A 23,001-nucleotide genomic window follows, 5' to 3' on the forward strand; every position below is an offset into this window, starting at 1 on the left:
CGGACAGAATTTCAATGGCGGCCCGTTCCACTTCGGTCGGCTGCACTCGGCTCCATTCGGGTTCACTCGGGTTCCACCTGATTTGCCAACCTACACTGTCAATCACAGAAAATTGAGCGAGGACGCTGATAGGAGAGTTCATGTTGTGAACTCCAGAGAAACGCCCAGACAGGCCTGCATGCCAGACTTCTTGAAATCCAGTGGAAATGAGATTTCCGTAAGGGGTGTGGTTTACCAGGCTAGTACCCTGGGATCAAACACCATCTTCTCAGTCTTTTTAACATTTCAAAGAAGGTGGCTGTCATCATACCATTTAGCAAACATTAGTATCTCTAAGTGGTAGTCACATAGATCACTATCCTTTTTCATTACAAGTAAGACGCGCGAACGCTGGAAGCGAACGCAGCTTGACTGTAGCTGCTATATTTCAGCCACACTGTAGTAGTGCACTCTGGCGGCTGCACACAGGTAGTGCAGCTGCTATATTTCAGCCAGGAGTTTCGAGTCACATGGGGGCGCGAGCCAATGAGAGCGTGAGTCACATGGGGGCGCGGCTGCACACATACTGCACACACACAGAGCCACAAGCCGAGCCGAGTTTCATAGTAGGCTCCACTTGGGCGGAGGCACGGCTTCGCCGCGCCTCCTTCCGCGTTTGCAACAACTAAGATGGTAGTATTATCCAAGAATGTACTGCAATGATGTGATTATTCAGGTTATACTGTAGCATCTAGAGTAAAAATGACATGTGAACTAACACAGCTTTGCAGGGTTCAAGTTTCAGAGAGAGTATCGCAGACCTGTTGTTTGGGTAAAAACAAGTGGTATCATCTAATGAGAGAGTGGACATTAATGTCATTCAGCTTTTTAATAGCTGTAAGGTATTAAATGCTGACCTAAAACCTACTAATAAAAGACGTAGGTATAGGCATATACATGAGGTATAGGATCCTCTAAGAACTCAGGATTCTTTTTTATTTTTTACCATACTGTAGCTAAGACTGCATCGTCTGTAACTCCATTATACTTGTAAGCAAACTGAAAAGACTGAGCAGACAACTGCTGTTTTCACTAGATTAATTATGATTTTCTCAAAGCAACTTCAGTAGTCATTATTTTTCTTACAGCAGTTTTTTTTTGTAACAGTCAGTAACACTATACTAATACTAGTTGTTCTAGGTAGAAGGAACAGTATGTATGTCCAGTGACTTGTGGTAGATACTGTAGCCAGCAGAAACCCACTAATACCATCTGGTCCAGTGGCCTTCCTGGGGCAGATCTCTAAAGCCATGCACGTTTTGCTCCGTACATAAAAGTTGTTTAATTCATCTGCCCTCTCACCCTCATTTAAAACACAGAGGCACTTTTTGAGCCTGAGCCATGGCTTTCATAGAGTCCCACAATCTTTAGGTGTATAATGGATTTCAAAGTTCCCCTCCTCCTTCCTCCTATCCCTCTTTCTTTCTGAATATTCATCATAGACAGTACCTGAGCTTCAATGTGTGGAAGTAGAATCTATCATCACACATCACTAACATCAATGAGTTGTAAACTATACATGTTAACATATTCTACCGTAGTAGGAGGTGGGATTGTTTAACTGGCTTAAGAAGCACAGGCTCTGTGTTCCCTCCTAAGAGGCTTCTGCCTAGCTTAAAAACTGCCGCTGTTCCTCTGAGTCACACACACACACACACACACACACACACACACACACACACACACACACACACACACACACACACACACACACACACACACACACACACACACACATACACACACACACACACGCGCGCTTCAGCACTCTTTCGTTCACTAAACGCTTCAGCACACACATCCATTCATGCCTGAACATAGTGTACACGCACGCACACCGAACACGCGCTCTCACACACACACACACACACACACACACACACACACACACACACACACACACACACACACACACGCGCGCGCACACGCACACACACATTTAATCATACACATGTCTGCACACACAGGCACGTGTTAATACTTAATCAAATGTGTCGAAATATATCTGTAACTGTCTGTCTTCGCATGCTGTATCTTGAGAACCATTCAACCGATCGACTTCACCCTCCTAGGCGGATATATTGATGAGGACATGCGTGGATGGGATGAACGGTACCCCAGAACTCGCGTGCTCCGAACTGGCACGCGTTCTGAGCAGTGGCTACGTCCCAAACGGGCGCTGCACTCGTGATGTTAAATTGGAGTTTTGCTCAGTAGCAGCAGCACTGCGAGCGTCTGTGAATAACACCAAATCTATTCTCTTATGACAGTGTCAAAAGTTGACAAAATCACTATTCGGAGCTTACCATTAAGAATCTAATCTTTATCTCTTACACACGCGCGCGCACACACACCCACACGCCCACACGCATGCACGTACGCACAGTGAGCATACTGTGGATAGACTGGATACAATGCTTTATCAACTATAAGACAGCATCATTATCTTTAATCTTCCTCATTGCAGAGGTGAGCTTTATTCCTCATGACCCCCTCCTGTGTCTCCACACAGAGTTCATCTTAAAATATACTGCCCTCCTGTCGTGTGTCTTTTGTGCTGAGCTGTTAATAGTCTCTCCTTCATGAGCAAAGTCTGTGAATAAAACAGTTTTAGAGAGTTGTTAAGGAGGTGGAAAACTGCTGAGGTAAATGGAGAACTTATTTCTGTACGTACAGTACTGTCATTTCATCTATTCATGTGTTTATGATGATTCCAACGAGGAAACATCCTCACTTTAAACCACAATTTGCATCTGAGCATAGAGAGGTGTGACTATTATTCACACATCTATACTTTATTTACAATTATGTCAATTTGAATTAAAAACTAAAACACACCCAGAGGTACAGGAGCACTGCAGGACTGTAAGGATGATTTGATTTGTAAAACACTAGAGGTGCGGGTCGCTACGCGACCCTTCCGTCTAGTCGCTGGCGCGAGGCTCTCGTGAAGTGGGCTGTAGATGTTTTGGCCACGCAAACCAAAAGCGAGAGCAACAGTTAATCAAACTTACCTTTCACTCTGCATGCAATCACGGCTCCACGCCCGTGTGGCGGACCGTCCACTTTGTATGCTCCCTTTGCGTTGGCCCTTCGCCTGTCTGGCTGTGTGAGCGCGCGCGCGCACTCTCCCCTTGCACTGTGTCTGTGCGTGTGTGTGTATGAGCTGCCGTTGTTGCTTCGCCGCCGTGCGCCCGCGCGCGCGCGCGCGTGTGTGTGTGTGTGTGTGTGTGTGTGTGTGTGTGTGTGTGTGTGTGTGCAAAAGCAAGCCTGTTCCCCCTTTGCGTGTGTGTGTGTGTGTGTGTGTGTGTGTGTGTGTGTGTGTGTGTGTGTCTGTGTGTGTGCTGCACAGATGCGCGTTCGCGCAATTGCCTTTCTGCATGATGTAGTGTAAAGTTTCAGACAGACAGTATTTGGATGGGGGGCGTGGTTGGCGGGGTTGCCATGTCCAGGAGTTGTAAGCGTGAAGTGGCGTGAAATTGGTTAGGGAAAGTGCGTGCACGCATGCGCAGTGCGCAGCGCGGTGCTGTTGGATGAAGCTGGTTGCTTGTTGCTGGCGCGCAAGTGTGGCAACACTGATGCAAGTTACCCACAGACAACCGTTGTGGCGCATGACTGTAGATGCCAATTGTAAGGTAGATGCTGCACTCACTTGAGTTCAATGTACATTGATTTATTCAATCCTCTGTGTTCAATACATACAGGAATTTAGTGATTTCTTCAAGAACAACACTGACTCATATTTGACCTCCTTTTACAGTTTTTGAATGTCTCTGTCTTTCTCACCCACCTACAGTATCCTTATAGATCTGTACCATTTATCCTTATGTGCCCGAAATCTAACTATGCTGTTTCTCCATCCTCTCCTCATGTCCGCTCTCTGTCTCTAGGTGCGGCGGGGGGTCAGAGGGGGTTCTTGGGTTGTATCCGCGCTCTGAGGATGAACGGCGTGACCCTGGACCTTGAGGAGAGGGCAACGGTGACGCCGGGGGTCAAGCCTGGCTGTCAGGGTCACTGTACCAGCTATGGGATGTACTGTCAGAACGGAGGGAAGTGTGTGGAGAAGTACAACGGCTACTCCTGTGACTGTACCTCCACAGCCTACGATGGACCCTTCTGCACCCGAGGTGACGGCTGGCACACCATCGTACAACACTATAATACATTGATTGGTCAGAAATGTATACTGCACCACCAAGTGCCAGAGTTTCACACAATCACAAAAGATTAAAGAACTAGACTGGTGTGCTCCTTGGAGCACAGGTCTCCGCCAGGCCGGGTTGCCTACCCAGGGCCGGCACACTTTCAAAGGCAGTCATAGCCACTTGTCTATAATATCTATAATATATCTATAATATAATATCAAACTTGAACATCTTGATCACATGACCCCAGTGATATTGTGTTTGTGTGAGTTTTGGACAAAAGCTGTAGCAAAATGTGTGTTTTGAAGAAAATGCAAATTAAAAAAAAATATATTTTTTTTTTCCCCTCAAGATTTTTTGGAAAAGAGCAAATCTACAAGCTCACAATGGGTAACATCACGGCGCGTTGTGAGCTTGTAGATCGGCAATTTTCAAATATATAATATCCCATGTCTAAGTTTAAAGTGCTCTTGGCCTAGTTATCTTCTTTTGGGCTTGTTTTCATAGACCTGGTTTCTTATTTGTTTCACAATATCTGGCAGCAACTGGAAGTCAGAAGCGTCCATCTCATCCTTCATGTCCAAGGATTTGTTAGTGATGTCACATCACTGACAAATCCTTGGTATCTTTATGCCGTTCTACTTCCGTGTAGCATAGTAGCGACATAACTAGCCTTTCAACAGTGTTTGTGGGGTGCTCCTTCCATTCCGACATCTCGCCACTCCGACTAGTGGCTTCCGCGTGCGGTTAGGGTTAGGGTTAGGGTTAGGTATAGGGTTCGTTAACGTCGGAAAGGCAACATGTCGGAAAGGCGACATGCACCCATTTTTTAATCATCCTTCCCTTGTCAATATCTCGCCATTTAGGGCAATGATATAACATTATGTAGTGATTTGATAACATAAATAGCAGCCATCAGCCAGTCATTTACTGCCAGTCACCCCCCCCCAGGATAAAACCCAGGATCTTGTTTCTTGAGTCCTACACTTCATTAAAATAAGATCTGGTTACAAAATCGGCGAAATGTCCCTTTAACAAGACTAGGAGAATTTTGAAGCAGGCGGATTGGCATGAGGTGTGCAATTAATGGATGAATTGACAATTTCCGGACTCTAAGTGCTGTGTTATCCCCGCCTGTGTGGGTTTGGTATTTTGGGGACTCCTGCATCGGTCCCACATAAGCAGAGGTGCAGTAGGGGAGTGTCGTTTGCAAATCAGCAGCGCACTGCAATTTTGGGTCAACGTGAAACATCATTTGTGCTGTTGGGCATGATATTATAGGTTAAACAATGTTTAGAAAATTGAGACACAGTGTAGATCTGTTATTTTCAAAACAAATTTGAAACTCGGTTAAGTTGTTAATGACATGCGTTCACCAGGGCCATCCTCTCTTGGGAGCAAGGAAGGACATTATTCACTTTCCCGAACATTTCAAACAGCACTGTTAGATTATAGTTTTGGAAAGTTCCAGGTTCACATCAAAATCCGTAGCCAAAAGGCATCTCGATTACGGCTGGAAGATTCCAGTATGAGTGAAGGTTTATTAGATGGTTTTCCCTGTTGGCTTGCTGATTGTCCCTGCATCGTTTTCACTGACTGCTTTTAAAGCATTGGGGCCGCATGATAAAAGGTATTGCAGAGGGAGTGATATATATGCTTACCTGCCAATTCTCCCTGACTGGAACACATTCTCTGAATACTAAGTGCATGCTGATATGAGAGAGAGAGAGAGAGAGAGAGAGGCATAATATCACTGCTGTCAAGAGGCTTGTACAAGTGAAGGGGAGCGCTTGATTTTGTGAAAGCGAGGTGGAGATGAGATGTCACAGTGTAACCCCACAGCGACAGCAGCTAAAATAATAATCATGCTTACATAGAGATTCATTAGATCATTAAAAGTGTGTGTGTGTGTGTGTGTGTGTGTGTGTGTGTGTGTGTGTGTGTGTGTGTGTGTGTGTGTGTGTGTGTGTGCGCGCGCGCGCGCGTCTCTCTCTCTCTATGTCTCTCTGTCTGTCTGTCTGTCTGTCTGTCTGTCTGTCTGTCTGTCTCTCTCTCTCTCTCTCTCCACCCCAGGTAAAATAAGGTTAGACTTTAGCGACCCGTGGGAAGTTTAATGTAGAAAGAATGTAGAAAGAATCCAAATTACAGTCTTCTAGGTGGCATTTGCACTTGGAGGTTCATAATATTGTATATCACAACAGAACAGAAAGCCATACTCAAGGAGAGTGTTTGTTATAGTTCAGTAAGCAGTAAGAGACATTTTATGGAATAAGTCTGGTATCAAATGGAGGCAACATAGCTTAAGTGTTTGCTGTTACTGTATGTGAGAGTTCATGTGTGACTTGAAGCTTTGAATCCAATCCTGAGCTTTGAATGTTTTCAATCAGTATGATGCACTCGTATGGAATGAGCTCACACGCTCACAAGCACACACCCAAACAAAACACGCAAATACTCCTCCTGGTTTCCCTTCAGCCATTCACACTCATGCAAAGTAAACACATACATGAGCACACTTGGCAACAGAAGCCTGGGGTCTCCTGCTCAACAGTCTATTAATGGATTCAATAAACCATTTGGAATGGCTGCAATGTTTCATTTGGTACTGCTGCTAATGTTCTGATTAGCATAGTGTTTAATTTCAGATGTTGCAGCCATCACATCCAGCTACACTGGGGGAGGGGGGATTGGGGATTCTTGAACAGCACCCACCAAAAAGGTCACAGCACCCATATAGCAACCCCACCCCAGCCCAGACCACCAAATGTTTTAAATTTTTCTGTCGCTGACTCACTGTGTGTGTGTGTGTGTGTGTGTGTGTGTGTGTGTGTGTGTGTGTGTGTGTGTGTGTGTGTGTGTGTGTGTGTGTGTGCGTGCGTGCGTGCGTGCGTGCGTGCGTGCGTGCGTGCGTGCGTGCGCGCGCGCGCGCGCTGTTTATAGTCTGATTCTGTTCTACTTACTTTTAAGTAGAACAGATGAGTATGTATGGCCTGGCCTGACAAAGTACATGCAATTAACTATGTGCATAGATTTTTTTTGCGCTCGTATTCGTAATATACATCTGGAAAAGCTCCAATTGTTGTAAATTGTATCAGCTACATCAGGTGTGCGGCGGGTCTCATCTCCCCTCTGTCAAGTGGCTTAGCTGTTGAACGCAGTGAGGAGGGGACAAGTTCATCATCCAAAATTAGGGGTGTCACGATTCACTTACCTCACGATTCGATTCAAAATCGATTCCTAGGGTGCTGATTCGATTAAAATTGCGATTCTGCGATTAATTGATATTCGATTCGATTCTGCGATTTATTGCGATTTTCTAGGGTGCCGATTCGATTAAAATTGCGATAATGCGATTAATTGATATTCGATTCTGCGATTTATTGCGATTTTCTACCCCAAATCACTTTGCTTTAATTATACTAGAACATTTTAATATAATATAAACCATGAAAAGTTGAATCATACACTTCAATGCAGCCAGATCATGTCAGTCAGTCTTTCTGACATTGATTTCAGACAAAGTGCCAGTGAAAAAGGTACTAACTTATAAAAAAAAAAATATATATATTATTATTATTTTTTTTTTAATAAAAAATCGATTTTAATATTTTGAATCGATTTTTAAAATCGTGCCATTAAGAATCGCGATTTATTCATGAATCAATTTTTTTTGACAGGCCTATCCAAAATGATCAAAAACTCTACAGGAGTACATCCACCATTATCCTCTGTCTCTCTCTGTCTGTCGCTCTTTTTCCCTCTCTCTCTCACTCTCTCTGTTTCACTCAGTGCTCCAGGAGCAGCATGCAGTTTCAGATATCCAACACGATGACAGTAATTGTTTTGGGATTGCTTGTGTTTTTGAAGAGGCACAGGGCTATGGGGGGTGTTTTATAATACCGCTTACATAAAAGTTAGAATTTCTTCAAACAAATTCTCTTTAACTTTTGATTCATTCAAACTTGATTCTGGAAAAAAAGTGACATCCCTTCTGCAAACAGTGCAGCATGTAAGTGTCTATAGCATGTAATGCTATGATGTAGCCACCCTTCCATACAGTACCCCAGACATATTCACGAACAGTCGCTGACTTACGCTTAATGCACTTTGGTGTTATGCGTGATTGCGTTTGGTCGTGCATGCGTGTATTGGTAGGCTATGTCCTCAGTTCTGTAGCAACCACAATTAATAGTCATGCTCCCCCTCAGCACTCCTAATGATCATTCACTGGTACGCCACTGGCTCCATCGCAGCAATCTAACACTCATTTGACCACAAATCTTGAACACACGTGCACATTATGTCTAGCCTAACTAGTTTATTGTTTGTGATGCAAAACAAATTGTGTCTCTTATACAGATGTTGGGGGTTTCTTTGAGGCAGGAACACTGGTCAAGTATAACTTCCTGTCTGAAGTTGTGGCAGGGGCCAATAAGGAGTCAAGGATACTGGTCCCTCCCCTGACCCCACAGGGAGTGAATCTGACCAAGGAGGAAGTGGCCTTTAGCTTCAGTACATCCAGTACACCAGCTATTCTGATGTATGTCAGCTCCAAAACCCAGGACTATCTGGCTGTGGTGTTAAGAGAAAATGGTATGTTATGCACATGCACGCACACACGTGTGCGTGCACAAACACGCACACGCACATGCACACGCACACACACATTAACTCTTGAACTTTTCCTTCTTCAGGGTCGTTACAGGTGAACTATGACCTGGGAGGCCTGAAGGAGCCCTTCTCTATTGATGTGGACCAGCGTAACCATGCCAACGGACAAACACACAGCTTCAATATGACTAGAGTCAATAGAAGCATCAACATCCAGGTACACGCACGCATGCACACGCACGCATGCATGCACAAGCACATATGCATGTGCGCGTGTACACACACACACACACACACACACACACACACACACACACACACACACACACACACACACACACACACACACACACACACACACACACACAAATGAGCTAACCCTAACACATAATGTCAGTTTACTGCTAAAAAGTACACTAAAGACTGTTTTTAAAGACAAAACAAACCAATGCAGTAACAGAATCTTGATTCATATTGATCAGGTCAACACTTCCAACCAGAGTTTCATGAGTCGGACGAACTTCATTGGCATAATCATTTTGTTTTACCGTAAGCAATTAAATACTTTTTTAATCGCTGGACTGAGAGACAGAGCGAGAGAGAGAGAGAGAGAGATATTGAGAGCAGCAACCTTCAAACTAATTAAATATAATATTATTCATTATAATATTAAAGTTGCATTCCCTCTCTCCTCCCTCCACTCAATAAGTGCAGTTTTGAAGCTTTCTCTCACCCAGTTGTGAGGACAAGCTGTGAACACGCAGGAGACTGTGGTCATTGTGTTGTTGTGGTACAGTGATTACTGTACATGGGATATTGTATCCCACTCTATAAAAGACATTACCCGTTTACAAGCAGCATTTCACTTTGTGTTCATGGACAACCAGCAGGACAATTAAGCATCTATTAAAGCAATAAGCCACAAGAGGCCATGGTTTACCATGGAGTGCCTCCGACCCTCTATAGCCATTATAATAGCATGGTAAACCACAGCCTTGCATGGCTTATTGCTTTTCTAAAACGTTTTCCAAATATGACAGTGAATATCATAGACATATCCCATATGTTTTTAATAACAATTTCACTTCAAGAAAAAATATTCTACAAGAAAGTAGTCCCTGCAACTGCCATCACAAACCAAGTTGCTGTGCAAATGAAGTCAAACAATCAGTCTATCTTTCATTGTCTATGGAGCTGCTCCAGTCTCCAGTTAAAGTCTCAGTTCTCTGTTTTGGGAGACGATTGTTCACGTCCACAACAAATAATAATGACTTTTCAACATGAGAGAATGCGGTCCTTTTCTTAATATGATGTGACATTCATTTTCAACCCACAAGGGGGAGACATGTAGCTGGTCCAGATTTGGTATTGCCTTTGATCCGCATCAAATTGACTGTGTGTGATGAAAATAATTTGCAGTGGTTTTCATCAGGGTGTCATCTGGTTAATGTGTCGAGTCTGCATCTGAAATACCGTAGCAAAGTCCTTTTGAGTTTGCTGTCTATTTGAAATGTAAATAGGCTATACTTCTCTCTCTCTCTCAGTTGGATCATTATCCTCCAGTCATCTATTCTCTCCCAGACTCCTCAGACTCACACTTCAACCTGGTCAAGACTCTGTTCCTGGGGAGAGTGTTTGGTGAGTGACAGCTTCACAACCCTTAAACACCTACAGTACAGTTGTCGACATGTTCCACCTGAACGCTCACACCAGAAAAGACCTTTAACTCACAACCTTTAAAAACCCATTAGTTGTAGACATGTTCTACCTGAATGCTCACATAGACTCTGAATGCAACACCAAAGAAGAACCTTTACTTTTTTATGTTGTACAACTGCTGAGTTGTGAGGTAGAGAAATAATTCAGAACAAATCATGATTACCATAAGATTTTCTCTGAACGCCTCATAAAGAGACAACATTTAAAGCCTTGCAAACCTAGTCCAACTATCGTTTAGCTGTGAACGGGGGGTTTGAAGGGGATTTGAGTTAATTTTAGGACACACAAATGCAATTCTCGTATAATTTTACAAAGCTCTGTCTGTCTGTCCCCAAATTTCTTCTGCCCGGTTCTCCTCAGTGGCTAGAGCAATTTATCTGTATTTGCACACGGCCATTGACCATATCAGTATGTGCAGAGAACAACGCCCGTTTTTCACTTTACCTAAATGTATACGCTGTTTATTAGCGGTTTAATGTCAACGCCGGAGATTCCGTCGCCATGGTTACAGCCCCGCAAGCTATGGGATTTACAGCCCCGCAAGCTATGGGATGACTGATGCCCAACATTACGCGTACTGCGCATGTATTCAGTTTACTGCTACTGGCCACAGATGTGTTGGAACTATTTATGAGTGGGTGTTTGTGTGTCACTTTCCATCCCTTATCTACTGTCTGTACACAGCGCATAACCCACACTGCACACAGTTTGGGTGCTCATATCCCGGACGGGTATGTTCTAGTTCCAGTAATTCAAGGAATTATAAAAAAAATTGAATAAATATAAATACAAAATTGTTACTGTTCTGAAACAACACAAATAGTGGTAGCCTATTGGTGGTGATTGATCGTTATTGAATATTACCTCTTGTAGAGATCTGGATGAAACCAAATGATTACAGGTGAAAGTCCATTCAGGCAGATGGAAAGGCATTGTGTGGTGATTTTATTTTATGTCTGGACTTTTGCATGTGTTTTTTATTCTATTCTAGTTTAACGTCTGACCTAGCATTGTGTGTGCTAACTCCGCCCCCAGCTAAATGACTTAAAATGGCATCAAATGTACCTACTGTATATACTGTAGAGGTGTTGGTTGAAGCTAACCCACCCACACAGGGCAATACAGACAGGATTGAAATGATGAATTGTGTCCACTAGATGGCAGCAGAGGACAGCAAAGATGCTGCCAACCACATGCTCACCAGACACAGTCAGACACACACACACATGGGTACGCGCGCGTGCGCACACACACACACACAAGGGCGCGGGCACAGGCATGCGAGTGCACGCACGCACGCACGCACGCACGCACGCACGCACGCACGCACGCACGCACGCACGCACACACACACACACACACACACACACACACACACACACACACACACACACACACACACACACACACTCTCTCCCCCTCCCTCACACCCACACCCTTGTTTACACAGAAAGAGAACATAGCACACTTGTTTGAAGGATGCAGAGGTCAGCACACCTACCTATTCATCACATACAGTACCCTACAGTGCATTACATTATACAACATGAGCACAGTACACTAAAGGCAGTGGATTGGTCCTGAAAATAGCATTTCAAAAGATAAATACCCTAAATGAAATAATTAGCGTAAACCACATCATTTTCTGGCTCTTATACCCTTTAGCCCTCCTTGTCCGCTGCTGCAAAACTACCATATGATCTAAATAACATGCAGAGCATCTAACTAGTACCTATCTAAATAACATACCTAGCATTTAGCCTAACTAACATACCTTGAATTTATCCTAGCATGTATATAAATAACATACCTAACATGTAAATAACATAACTGTAGCATCTATCTAAATAACATACCTAAATAGCATCTAAATAACATACCTAGCATGCAGCGGTGTAAAGTAACTAAGTACGTTTACTTACGTACTGTACCTAAGTACATTTTCACCGGTGTATTTTCCATTTTCAATACTTTTACTTCTACTCCACTACATCTCATTGGCAAATATTGTACTTTTACTCCACTACAATTATTTGACAGCTTTAGTTACTGGAACTTATTTAGATTATTATCACAAAACACACATTAACCACTTCAGCCCTATATAGGCCTATATTTCGGCCATTTGAAAATAGAAGATCTATAAGCTCTACAATTGTGAGCTTGTAGATCTGCTATTTTCAAAAGATTTGTATACATTTTGAACTTGTGAAATGGGACATTCTGCACAATGAGTACTTTTACTTGTGTTACTTTAAGTACATTTTGATACTAACTCTAACTAGGAACCAATGGTTCTTTGGTATGACTCAGCTTGGAATTGAACCTTCCGACTTCCCAGTCTCAGGGCGGACACTTAAATCACAAGGCCACTGAGCTGGTCAGCATCCAAGTAGAATCTATTTAAATAACATACCTGGCATCTATCTAATAACATACTGTACATCATCTACTATCATTGTCTCTCGTGGAGGTTCTATTGTGTCGATCTCTTTCTTCATCTGTTCTTTGGGGCATACGTGTGTCTCTGGCAGTGACATCATTCTGTCCTCCCCTGACCACACTGCCAACTCCTGGTCCGTGTCAGCGCCACTCCGGTTTCCATGTTTTCTCCAGCTGCTCTATCAGTGTGGGGGTGGGACTGCAATGCAGAGAGAGAGAGGGGGGGAGAGAGGGAGAGAGAGAGGGAGAGAGAGAAAGAGAGAGAGAGAGAGAGAGAGAGGGGTGGATGCTTGCCAGTGTGTTCCAGTGTTTGTAGATCCATTCACTCGCAGACAGAGAGGGATACAATCACATTCAACAGCTGAAAGGTAACTGCACTGTGTGCGTGTGTGTGTGTGTGTGTGTGTGTGTGTGTGTGTGTGTGTGTGTGTGTGTGTGTGTGTGTGTGTGTGTGTGTGTGTGTGTGTGTGTGTGTGTGTGTGTGTGTGTTTGATTGCGTGTGTGCGCGTGTGTGTGCAGGTGCATGCGTACGTGTGTGCATGTGTGTTCATCCAAGCCTTAGCATGTGTCAGGGACAGTTTGACCCAGTTCAAAATGCAATGTGACCCAGTTTTTCTCATATTGACACAGATCTCAGCATGTTCATTTTGATAACCTGGTGTTGGGTCAAATATTTCTGTATTGTTGAACCTTGAAAGTAGACTGAATAACTGAACTGAGAGACGCATGAGGTGAAACTGGTTGAGAAATTGTGAACAGTAATTGTTATTATGCTGTTATTAATATTATTATTATTATTATTTTGATTATTATTTTGATTATTATTATAATCATAGTTTATATAAATGACTGTATCTAGTGCAATGGCCGTTCGGGGCATGGATGCCGTTAGGAACGTGTGCCTGTTTGCAGTGGTCCGTTCCCGGTGAACTGCTTATACGATGGACAGTCGGTATACTGCACGTCCTTAGATCTTCAGCCATACACCTACCACCTGTGTGTGTGTGTGTGTGTGTGTGTGTGTGTGTGTGTGTGTGTGTGTGTGTGTGTGTGTGTGTGTGTGTGTGTGTGTGTGTGTGTGTGTGTGCGCGCGCGCGCGCGTGCGTGCGTGTGTGTACTCACACATACATGTATGTGTGAGTACACACACTCATACATGTATGTGTGAGTGGTTGCATGCTCGATTGCTCGTGTGTGCCACCCTCTTTCCTGTCTCCATGTCTGTAGTGTCTGCTCTCTCTCTCTCTCTCTCTCTCTCTCTCTCTCTCTCTCTCTCTCTCTCTCTCTCTCTCTCTCTCTCTCTCTCTCTCTCTCTCTCTCTCTCTCTCTCTCTCTCTCTCTCTCTCTCTCTCTGTCAGCCCCCTCCCCCTTCTCACATTCTGTTACCCATCAGCCAACGGCGGCACAAGGGCACTGTGTGTGTGTATGTGGCACACGGTGTCTCTGTGCAGCGAGGCACATCCAACCATCATTCTATGTACCATCATCCTCCTTCTATTGTTTCTCTCCTTTCTGTTTCACACCCTCGCAGAGGCTTCTGTGTGTTGTCATGGAAACTGTTTTTGATCTCACCTCCACTTGAGTGCCCCCCCTCACTCTCTCCCCCGCATCTGTGTGTGTGTGTGTGTGTGTGTGTGTGTGTGTGTGTCTGTGTGTGTGCGCGCACGTGCATGTGTGTGCATTCGTTCAGATCAAGGTTATTACAGTTTTGTATTTGTTTTCGTTTCGACTTCGTTTTGACAATCAAATTCTATTGCGTTTTAGTTTAGTTTAGTTCTTTATTGTAACATGGGGTAGGGGCGACATTCAAAAAGCTCTGAAAAATAGCAGAAGTAACCGATCTACAAACACGCCACGTCACGTTGTAATACAATGTATATGGACAGTCAAAGACTAAACTGAAGGACATTTTCTCCTTTTAGTTAGTTTTGTAAACACACAATACAGTTTCAGGTTGTTGTTTTTTTTGTTTACTAAAGTATTTGTTTTCTAGTTGACATTTTTTTCTTACATTTAGTTGCCTATAATAACCATGCTTCGGATGCATGTGCATAGGTACAGTATATAACCCTGCTTCATATGCATGTGCATAGGTACAGTATAAAACCCATTTTGAGACATAAAGGAAAGAGCAGGTCCTGGATCTGTTGGAATTTGACTAGCACCCCCCCAACACACACACACACACACACACACACACACACACACACACACACACACACACACACACACACACACACACACACACACACACACACACACACACACACACACACACACACACACACACACACACACACACACAAATGTGTGGTGTTGATACGATATATTATGAGTGGCAATATCTGGACTTTGTATATCTATTAAAAGTAAATATAATGATGGGATTATTGTTTGAAAATAACACCCTCTCTCACATCCACACCCTTGTGTACACCGAAAGAGAACACATCACACTTGTTTGAAGGTTGCGGAGGTCATCCTCTCTCTCTCTCTCTCTCTCTCTCTCTCTCTCTCTCTCTCTCTCTCTCTCTCTCTCTCTCTCTCTCTCTCTCTCTCTCTCTCTCTCTCTCTCTCTCTCTCTCTCTCTCTCTCTCTCTCTCTCTCTCTCTCTCTCTCAGACACCGGCCACATAGACCCAGTGCTCATAGAGCGTTTCAACACCCCAGGGTTCATCGGTTGTCTTTCGCGAGTGCAGTTCAACGGAGTAGCGCCCCTCAAGTCTGCCCTGAGAAACCCTGTGCATCCCCAGACCCCGCCCACAGTCTCACAGCCAGCGGCAGCCTCGCCCGTGTCCTTCCAGGGTAAACTAGTAGAGTCCAACTGTGGGGCGTCGCCTCTCACCATCCCACCCATGTCTGCTGCCACGGACCCCTGGCATCTGGACAACACAGGTACTGTACATAACACCTGACACACTGTGAGCTTTTTTCATTCATTCACCTGGACAACAAACACACACACAGCTAATATTTCCACAGATTCGTCAACTGATCAATTCAAAGTCTGCAGACACCAGTGCCAGTACATGGTCCTATGCAGGGGTCATCAATATGTCCGTACACGGACACGTGTCCGTGGCAAAGACTTGGTCTCGTCCGTGGCACATTTTGGATTTTATTTAATGTTCTTATTTTCATTTACTGAATGTCAGTCTTCAGGTTTTCTTCAGAATTTGTATGACACTGATTTATTAAGTCACTATGGCACATTAGGAGTCCACTAGGACAGTGGTTCTAAAACAACAACAAAAAAGTGCTAGTGGTTCTCAAATGTGAATTTGCAAGGACCCCCTTAACTCTGAGAGTGTACAAATGGAACCAAATGGACCCGTAAGGGTCCATTTGGTTCCATTTGCACACTCTCAGAGTTACAGACCTGTTATGGTCATTCAGGGCTAGCTCTTTAAGTGTTTCTGGTAACATTATTGTCCACTCATTTTGTGTGTCTGTGGCAAAAATGTAATTTTTACCAAAATGTCCACAACAAGCCAGCATGGCGATGACCCCTGGGTCATATGCCTTCAATAAATGTCTCCTACAGAAATACAAACTGTATTTCAATTTACAGGAGTTGCATCTGAGTGATGTGTTCTACTCAGTGTGTAGAGAGGGAGAGTGATGGCAACCAGGAAACAGTGCCATCCTGTGTAAGTTGTCTGTGGCGAGTACAATAGTAGGTCGGGTAGTTAGTGTTCTGAGCGAGAAGCAAATTGGATTTGTGTGCGTGCATGACTGTGTGTGCGCAGCTAAGCTCACAAATTACTAGGCTGACAACACACTTTTTTTTTGGATGCTGAAAGCAGGCCAATGACCTCAATTCCTGAATATTTTTCTAATTGGTCAATGACAGCTGTCATTTTGCTCAATTTAATAAACACAGAGCATTACTGTAAATAGTGTGAAAATGGAATTACATTGTATGTCTGAACAATGCAGAAGAGTGCACATATTCATAAGGAATAAAATATGTGTTACAGGTATGAGAGACTCACAACCAGGAGCAAAAGCATTATAAGACATTTCCCAAAGGAACAGCCCTATATACTATAATAGAATAACAACACGTCCCTGGCATGAACACACAGCATTAGATAATATGGAACCTGCAATACCAACATGGACACCACGATAAGATAAGCTCTTATCTTTTGACTTTAAGTGCAGGCACATGAAAAGGACCAATAGGATACCACACTACAAAAAGGGTTTATTATGAAACTCTTGCAAAGTGCTGCTAATAAATTATCAATACAAAATAAAGGTTTCCAAAAAAGTTAGTAAAGTGTTGAACAGTACAAACGTGTTGCTATAAAACAATGCATAAAATACAATATAAAAGATTACGTAATACAATAATGCTAGTCCCAAATAAACTAAAACAAATACATTAAAATAAAGCTTAAATCTGTGGTAAGGGACATGTATGCTCCACCTGCAAGGGAAAAAGCTACCAATGCATGATGCTAAACAAGACACTTGCTTGGACGCTTAGCGGCCTTGCCAACCAAATTCAGATCTGCTTTCAAACTTCAAGACGAAGCTGGACACAATTTATTCTATAGTAGAAGACCATTAGGCAATGCATTGTATTTAATCAAATGCCATTGTAGTCAGAGAACGCATTGAGACATGCTCACACTAAACATGCATGATTTATTAAATGCCTTAATTTATTTCTTTATGATCTGGCAAGTAGATACACTAACAGTACAGTACAGTATGTTCAAACTTGTATTTAGCTTTGATTTAGTGGAAATGTAAAAATGTCCAGAAACAACAGCCTTCCAAGATGTGATTGTCCACCAATTACCAATGGTTCGACTGATACTTTGTCAAAGAAGTGCAACATCTTTAAATCAATTAGAAAAACTTTGATTTGATTAAAGCCTCAGATGAGAACATTTAACTTATGAGGAAACAAATAAATAAAAACAAACATGGAAAAATAAATGAAAAGAACATTTAACTTTACTTACAATGAACAAGTAAACAAGTAATAAAATAAAAGACATGAACTGAACTTTTTGCCTATAATGACCCAATATAGACACCTGGTTAAAAGTGGTCAAAATCAGGACACACCGGCTGCATAATTGCCAAAAGTCAAATAATGGCCGATATATCATCCAGACCGATATTGGTCGGGCTCTAGTATAAACCATTTCTTTGTCTATCCCCAGCTCAGATGAATTATTTATTCCTCTCAAAACACATACACAAGTCTAATTGATGGAGGGAGTGCGTTTTGTGATATCTTCTGTGTGCACCAATGACATGTCCGGGTAGCTCAGTCGGTAGAACACTTGCCTCTTGACTACAAGGACAAGGTCATGGGTTCGATTCCGGGCATCGCCAACTCAGCGAATGAGTAGAATGGCTTGGGTGTTGCAAATCGAGTTGGAAGTACTGGGAGCTTATGGTAGGTGTTCCACTCCACCTCAGCAACCCATCTCCCAGGGATCTAGCGCACTGCGAAACGGTGATATCGACAATAAGCCTGATACCGACAATAAGCCTCTCCGACCTACTGACTTACTTACAATGATATAGCAGAGGTCCCATTGGTCCTGGTCTCCTTCCTGGGCTGTGTAAAAGGGAATACTTCTTGAGTCATTCGTGTCAAAAAGCAGGGCATTTCTTTCTTCCCCGTATACTTTCCTTTAGCCTGGAAGGTATAGGCCACTCGGTGAGAGAGGCGGGTCAGTAAATGAGTCAGCTCCAGACCACGGCATTCCTCGTCTGATATTATGTCACACAGAGTTTGAAGGAAGACGGCTCCTAGAGGGTGCATGAAGGCACCATAACCTGAGAGAAGGAGAGATACAGTATTAGCATCATGCAGAAGAAAATGTAATCCGGTCAGTCTCCTTCTGTGATCTATGGTTAATCCATGAGAGTTTATACCAGGCTTATTGTAGTGAACTAAAGCTAATACTTAATCTAGAGAAGAGAAATATATATAATTGAAACTGAAACTCAAATAAAAACTGCAGTTAAAATAAATAAATGAAAACTAAAATGAACAATGCTAAACTCACTAGAATTAAATAGAGTTTTTCCCCCCACCATAAAATTAAGACTAAATAAATAACTAAACTAAAACTCGTCAATTCCTGAAACTAAAATCAAACCAACTGGAAAACATGAAGATTTCAAAGCTCTAATGACTTGCAACACCAGGTAACAGGAGCTTACCTGGTGTTGTGGCGTACATCACAGCCGTGTCCACAGGAACAGACAGATACTGGGAGATGCTGTCCTCCATGACATCACTTCCTGCAGAATCCACTTCCACCCCATTATCCAGTTCTGCTCCCCGGCATGCCTGAGAAGACAGGAGAGAATGTCTGTCTAATGTGTCTATCATTGGTTTTGTTTTGAGCGTTGTTCCGAATCATTGCTTCCTAAACAGAGGGTCGTGGTCACATTTTCATGGGTCGCTAGTTAATATCCAGTTTTTTCCCTTCTAAAACAAAAATCTAAAATATTCCACAATTGTCAAAAGTTTCCAAACTACACATTGGTGTTCACAACACATCACAGACTTAATTGATTAATTCATAATGTATTTTTAAGTTTGTGACCAACATATCAGATAAAAACTGATGGTAGATTGTTATTATTTTTTTAGTGTGAAGATGAAGTTGAACATGCTTAAATATTGACCTGTATGAAGAACAATTTGGTCTTCCCCTCCATTTGAATGTTGGTGAAACAGCTGAATATGTCAGACAGCCTGACAGGTTTTCCATCTGCCCCAAACACACAGCCCTCCTCTCCATGAGATGACAGGACAACCAGGACACAGTCCTTCACAGGCTGTCTGCTCACTGCATGACGAAAGCACAATAAACCAGCAATTACTGAGAAGTCATGTGGTTGAATGAACCATCAATTATGAGAAGCTCATTCATTAGTCACCTGTCAGAGACGTAAGGCAAGCAAGCATATGAATGCCCCCCCGCCCTCTCCCACACATCCACACCCATACACACACGCACACGCACACGCACACGCACGCACACACACGCACACGCACACGCACACAGTCGCCAATACTCAGGCAGTATCTATAAATTGTAAATGTTTATTTTCCTCCCCTCCTATTTAGCAGGACATAGAGATAGTCTCACTCTGGACATGATAACATGTCAGTGTTATTGGATCTTATCTGGACATGATAACTTATCTGGAAAGTTACTAAGTACGTTTACTCAAGTACTGTACTTACATTTTGAGGCATTTTTACTTTACGCAAGTTTTTCCAATTTTCTGCAATTTTACTTCTACTCCGCTACTGTACATCTCAGAGGCAAATATTGTACTTTTACTCCACTACAATTATTTGAAAACTTAAGTTACTGCTTATTTGTTTTTCATTATTATTACAAAACACACATTAACCAGCCCTATATACATTTCGGCCATTTGAAAATAGCAGATCTACAAGCTCACAATGCATCGCAATGCGACGCATTGTGAGCTTGTAGATTGTCTATTTTCAAAAGATTTTATATATTTTATACATTTGAAATCTCGTGAAATGGGACATTCTGCATAATGAGTACTTTTGTACTTTAAGTATATTTTGATACCAATACTTTAGTACTTTCATTCAAGTACATTTTGAATTCCGGACTTTTACAACAGAGTATTTCTACATTGCAGTATTGATACTTTTACTTAAGTAAAAAATGTGAGTACTTTTTCCACCACTGATGATAACATGATGTTATTGGATTTTATCTATGAATTATAATCAGCATTAAGAGTCCACCATAAGGATAAGTGTACTTAGTGATACGTATTTGTTCTCTGAGCCCTAATCATTAAAAACAATTGCATAACCTGCCTTTCTAGTATGAAAAGGCAGCAAAGATTTAATTAAGTATCACAATAATGGAAGGACTAAATGACCATTAAGCTGCCACTTCATTGGGTTTAAAACTCAATAAAGAAATACTAGTAAAGACGGTAAAGTGAGACAGAGTAGGTTTCGTATATAGCCAATGTTTGCATCTCATCGTAAATATATACAGTATTACAGTACCTTCCTGAAATAGTGAGTAGATCTCATCACTGCTCAGATCATTGTGTATGTCCACTTTGAAGCCCAGTTTGCTGAGGGTATAGTGGAGTTTCTTGGTGTCTTTTGCTGCCCCGGGTCGTCTCCCCAGGTTCACTCCGTGGTCAAACTCTGCCACGGATACCAGGACTGCCCTGTTACGCTCAGCACCGTTATCCCAAGTGTCCTTTCTCACTGGCATGACTGAAAGATGAAGTAAATGAGATATGAAGCTGTTCTATTATCTCTCCCTGTAGCTGGATCTCGGACTTAACAGCCCAATTTGCTCTCTAGGTAAATGCAAAATCTAAGTAACTTTACAGAAAGACAAATACACAGTAGGTCTACAGTAACTGCATCTACAGCTGACTGTGTGTCTGTTACAGTATGTCCAGGACTAAACTGTGTGTGAACTGTGAACATTCCACGTATATCGTGTGGAAAGACACACCCATTTCCACACCTGTACAGTCATATGTGGAGATCAAGGCACGAGAACAGGAGCACGTGCCCTGGGGATATAAAGAACATTATGCAACTTTGTTCTTCCCTCTGGGCTTTACGCTGTGCTTCTTTATCGTCCATGTAACTGGTAACGGAATAACCAGCCATGTGTCAGCTATGCTGATATTTCCTCCTTTATTCCTAGTCAGGAATAACCACATACACATTTCCCGAGAAGGAAATTAAACAGAGCTGGATGTTATCCTACTATAATTCTAGTAACCTGACGGTGGGTGGATGGGGTCCTGGGTCTCCGATCAAACTGCGCATGCGTCGTTGTGCCAGGTTTCGCGAGAGAAACAAGCAACGAGGTCTATGAAAACGAGGCCAAACCATACGAACCCTATACCACCAACATTGGCCCTACAGCGCTTACAGTACGCCGACATGGCAACACCGAGACCCCGCCCACTCTCTGACTGTCTGCAATTCTTTCTGTGGAAAGTAAACACACCAGACGGCCCCGGCGCCGCCGCCGCCATTGAAATCAGCAGCTCGCTCGCTTCACACAGCTCACGCACAGTTACCTCCTAAATGCTGAAATAAGCACACATTTCGAACCAATGTGGTAATATTCTCACACAAACAAGCCCAACTTACATTTCTGTCCATTACAAATGTCACAAGACACGAAGGAGACGAGGCAGCGGCCCCGCGGAAGTCGCGGCCTAGCGCAAGCATAAGCCTCGCCTGGGAGTGGGGCCTTTACCCCAACATCGCCGCGGTGGGTTGGTGGGTTTCTGTGACACAATGTCACGACTCACAGTGTTATGTCACACGCAATTGAATAGCTTAGCACTTCCGGTCGTTCCTTCACAATAAAGGTTGCAATCAATTGAAAATAGCCGATCTACACGCTCTCAATGCGTCGCGATACACACAATATACACATCTTTACAAAACAGCTGATCTACAAGCTCAAAACAACTCGCAAAGCCACACGTCCACCGTCAGGTTACTAGAATTATAGTAGGATACACACACGCCCGTGGAGAGGGGTGACCGCGGGCCGGGGGGGGGGGGGGAGAAACCGCGCGACAGGACGTGCATTAACCCCAAATTTGCAACTGGGTAGCGTTAGCAATTAGCATGCGCCACGCTAATGTTAACCAACGCTGCTGTCGTCACTCAAACGGCTACGTCAAACATCTTATCAACAACCTGTATTGATGTACTTTATTTAGTAAGACATGAGAACAGTACATGGCAGTACATAACAGTACATGGAAGTACAAATTCGCAATACAAGGTCTACTAAACTGGATAGCTCATTAAGCACGTAGCTTGTTTAAGATGAGATCCCCATGCACACAAATCATGTTGACATATAAGAGACAGACAGATATACACACTACTATACAGAATGTCATACAATCAGTTTACAGGTTACTGGTATGAAGTATGAAGGGTGAAAAATATGTACAAAAAAGAAAGAGAGGGGGGGGGGGGTAGGTTAGGTTAGGACAGGGGTAGG

At 43.0% G+C, this 23,001-nt stretch overlaps 2 protein-coding genes across 2 annotated transcripts in view; one reads left to right on the forward strand and one right to left on the reverse strand.

Annotated features, from left to right (window-relative positions):
* The window catches only part of LOC311038548 (contactin-associated protein-like 2), a gene marked incomplete at its 5' end in the record, with an annotated part of 144,192 nt that overhangs the window by 116,365 nt on the left and 4,826 nt on the right, over positions 1–23,001 (forward strand). Inside the window, 5 exons of the mRNA XM_084048121.1 lie at positions 3,930–4,166; positions 8,544–8,777; positions 8,879–9,012; positions 10,340–10,433; positions 15,578–15,850. Of these exons, the coding sequence (XP_083904247.1) occupies positions 3,930–4,166; positions 8,544–8,777; positions 8,879–9,012; positions 10,340–10,433; positions 15,578–15,850 (972 nt within the window). The remainder of the gene's footprint in view (positions 1–3,929; positions 4,167–8,543; positions 8,778–8,878; positions 9,013–10,339; positions 10,434–15,577; positions 15,851–23,001) is intronic.
* LOC311039273 (caspase-7-like) lies at positions 17,149–21,397 on the reverse strand. Its single transcript, XM_084049028.1, has 4 exons — positions 21,009–21,397; positions 19,625–19,788; positions 19,154–19,283; positions 17,149–18,763 (listed from the first exon to the last, which is right to left on the reverse strand). The coding sequence occupies exons 1-4, from the start codon at positions 21,223–21,225 to the stop codon at positions 18,495–18,497; spliced, it is 780 nt and encodes a 259-aa protein (XP_083905154.1). The 5' UTR covers positions 21,226–21,397; the 3' UTR covers positions 17,149–18,494.

This window comes from Gymnoscopelus microlampas (assembly GCF_963454915.1).
Source record: "Gymnoscopelus microlampas genome assembly, chromosome: 22".
Classification (NCBI taxonomy): domain Eukaryota; kingdom Metazoa; phylum Chordata; class Actinopteri; order Myctophiformes; family Myctophidae; genus Gymnoscopelus; species Gymnoscopelus microlampas.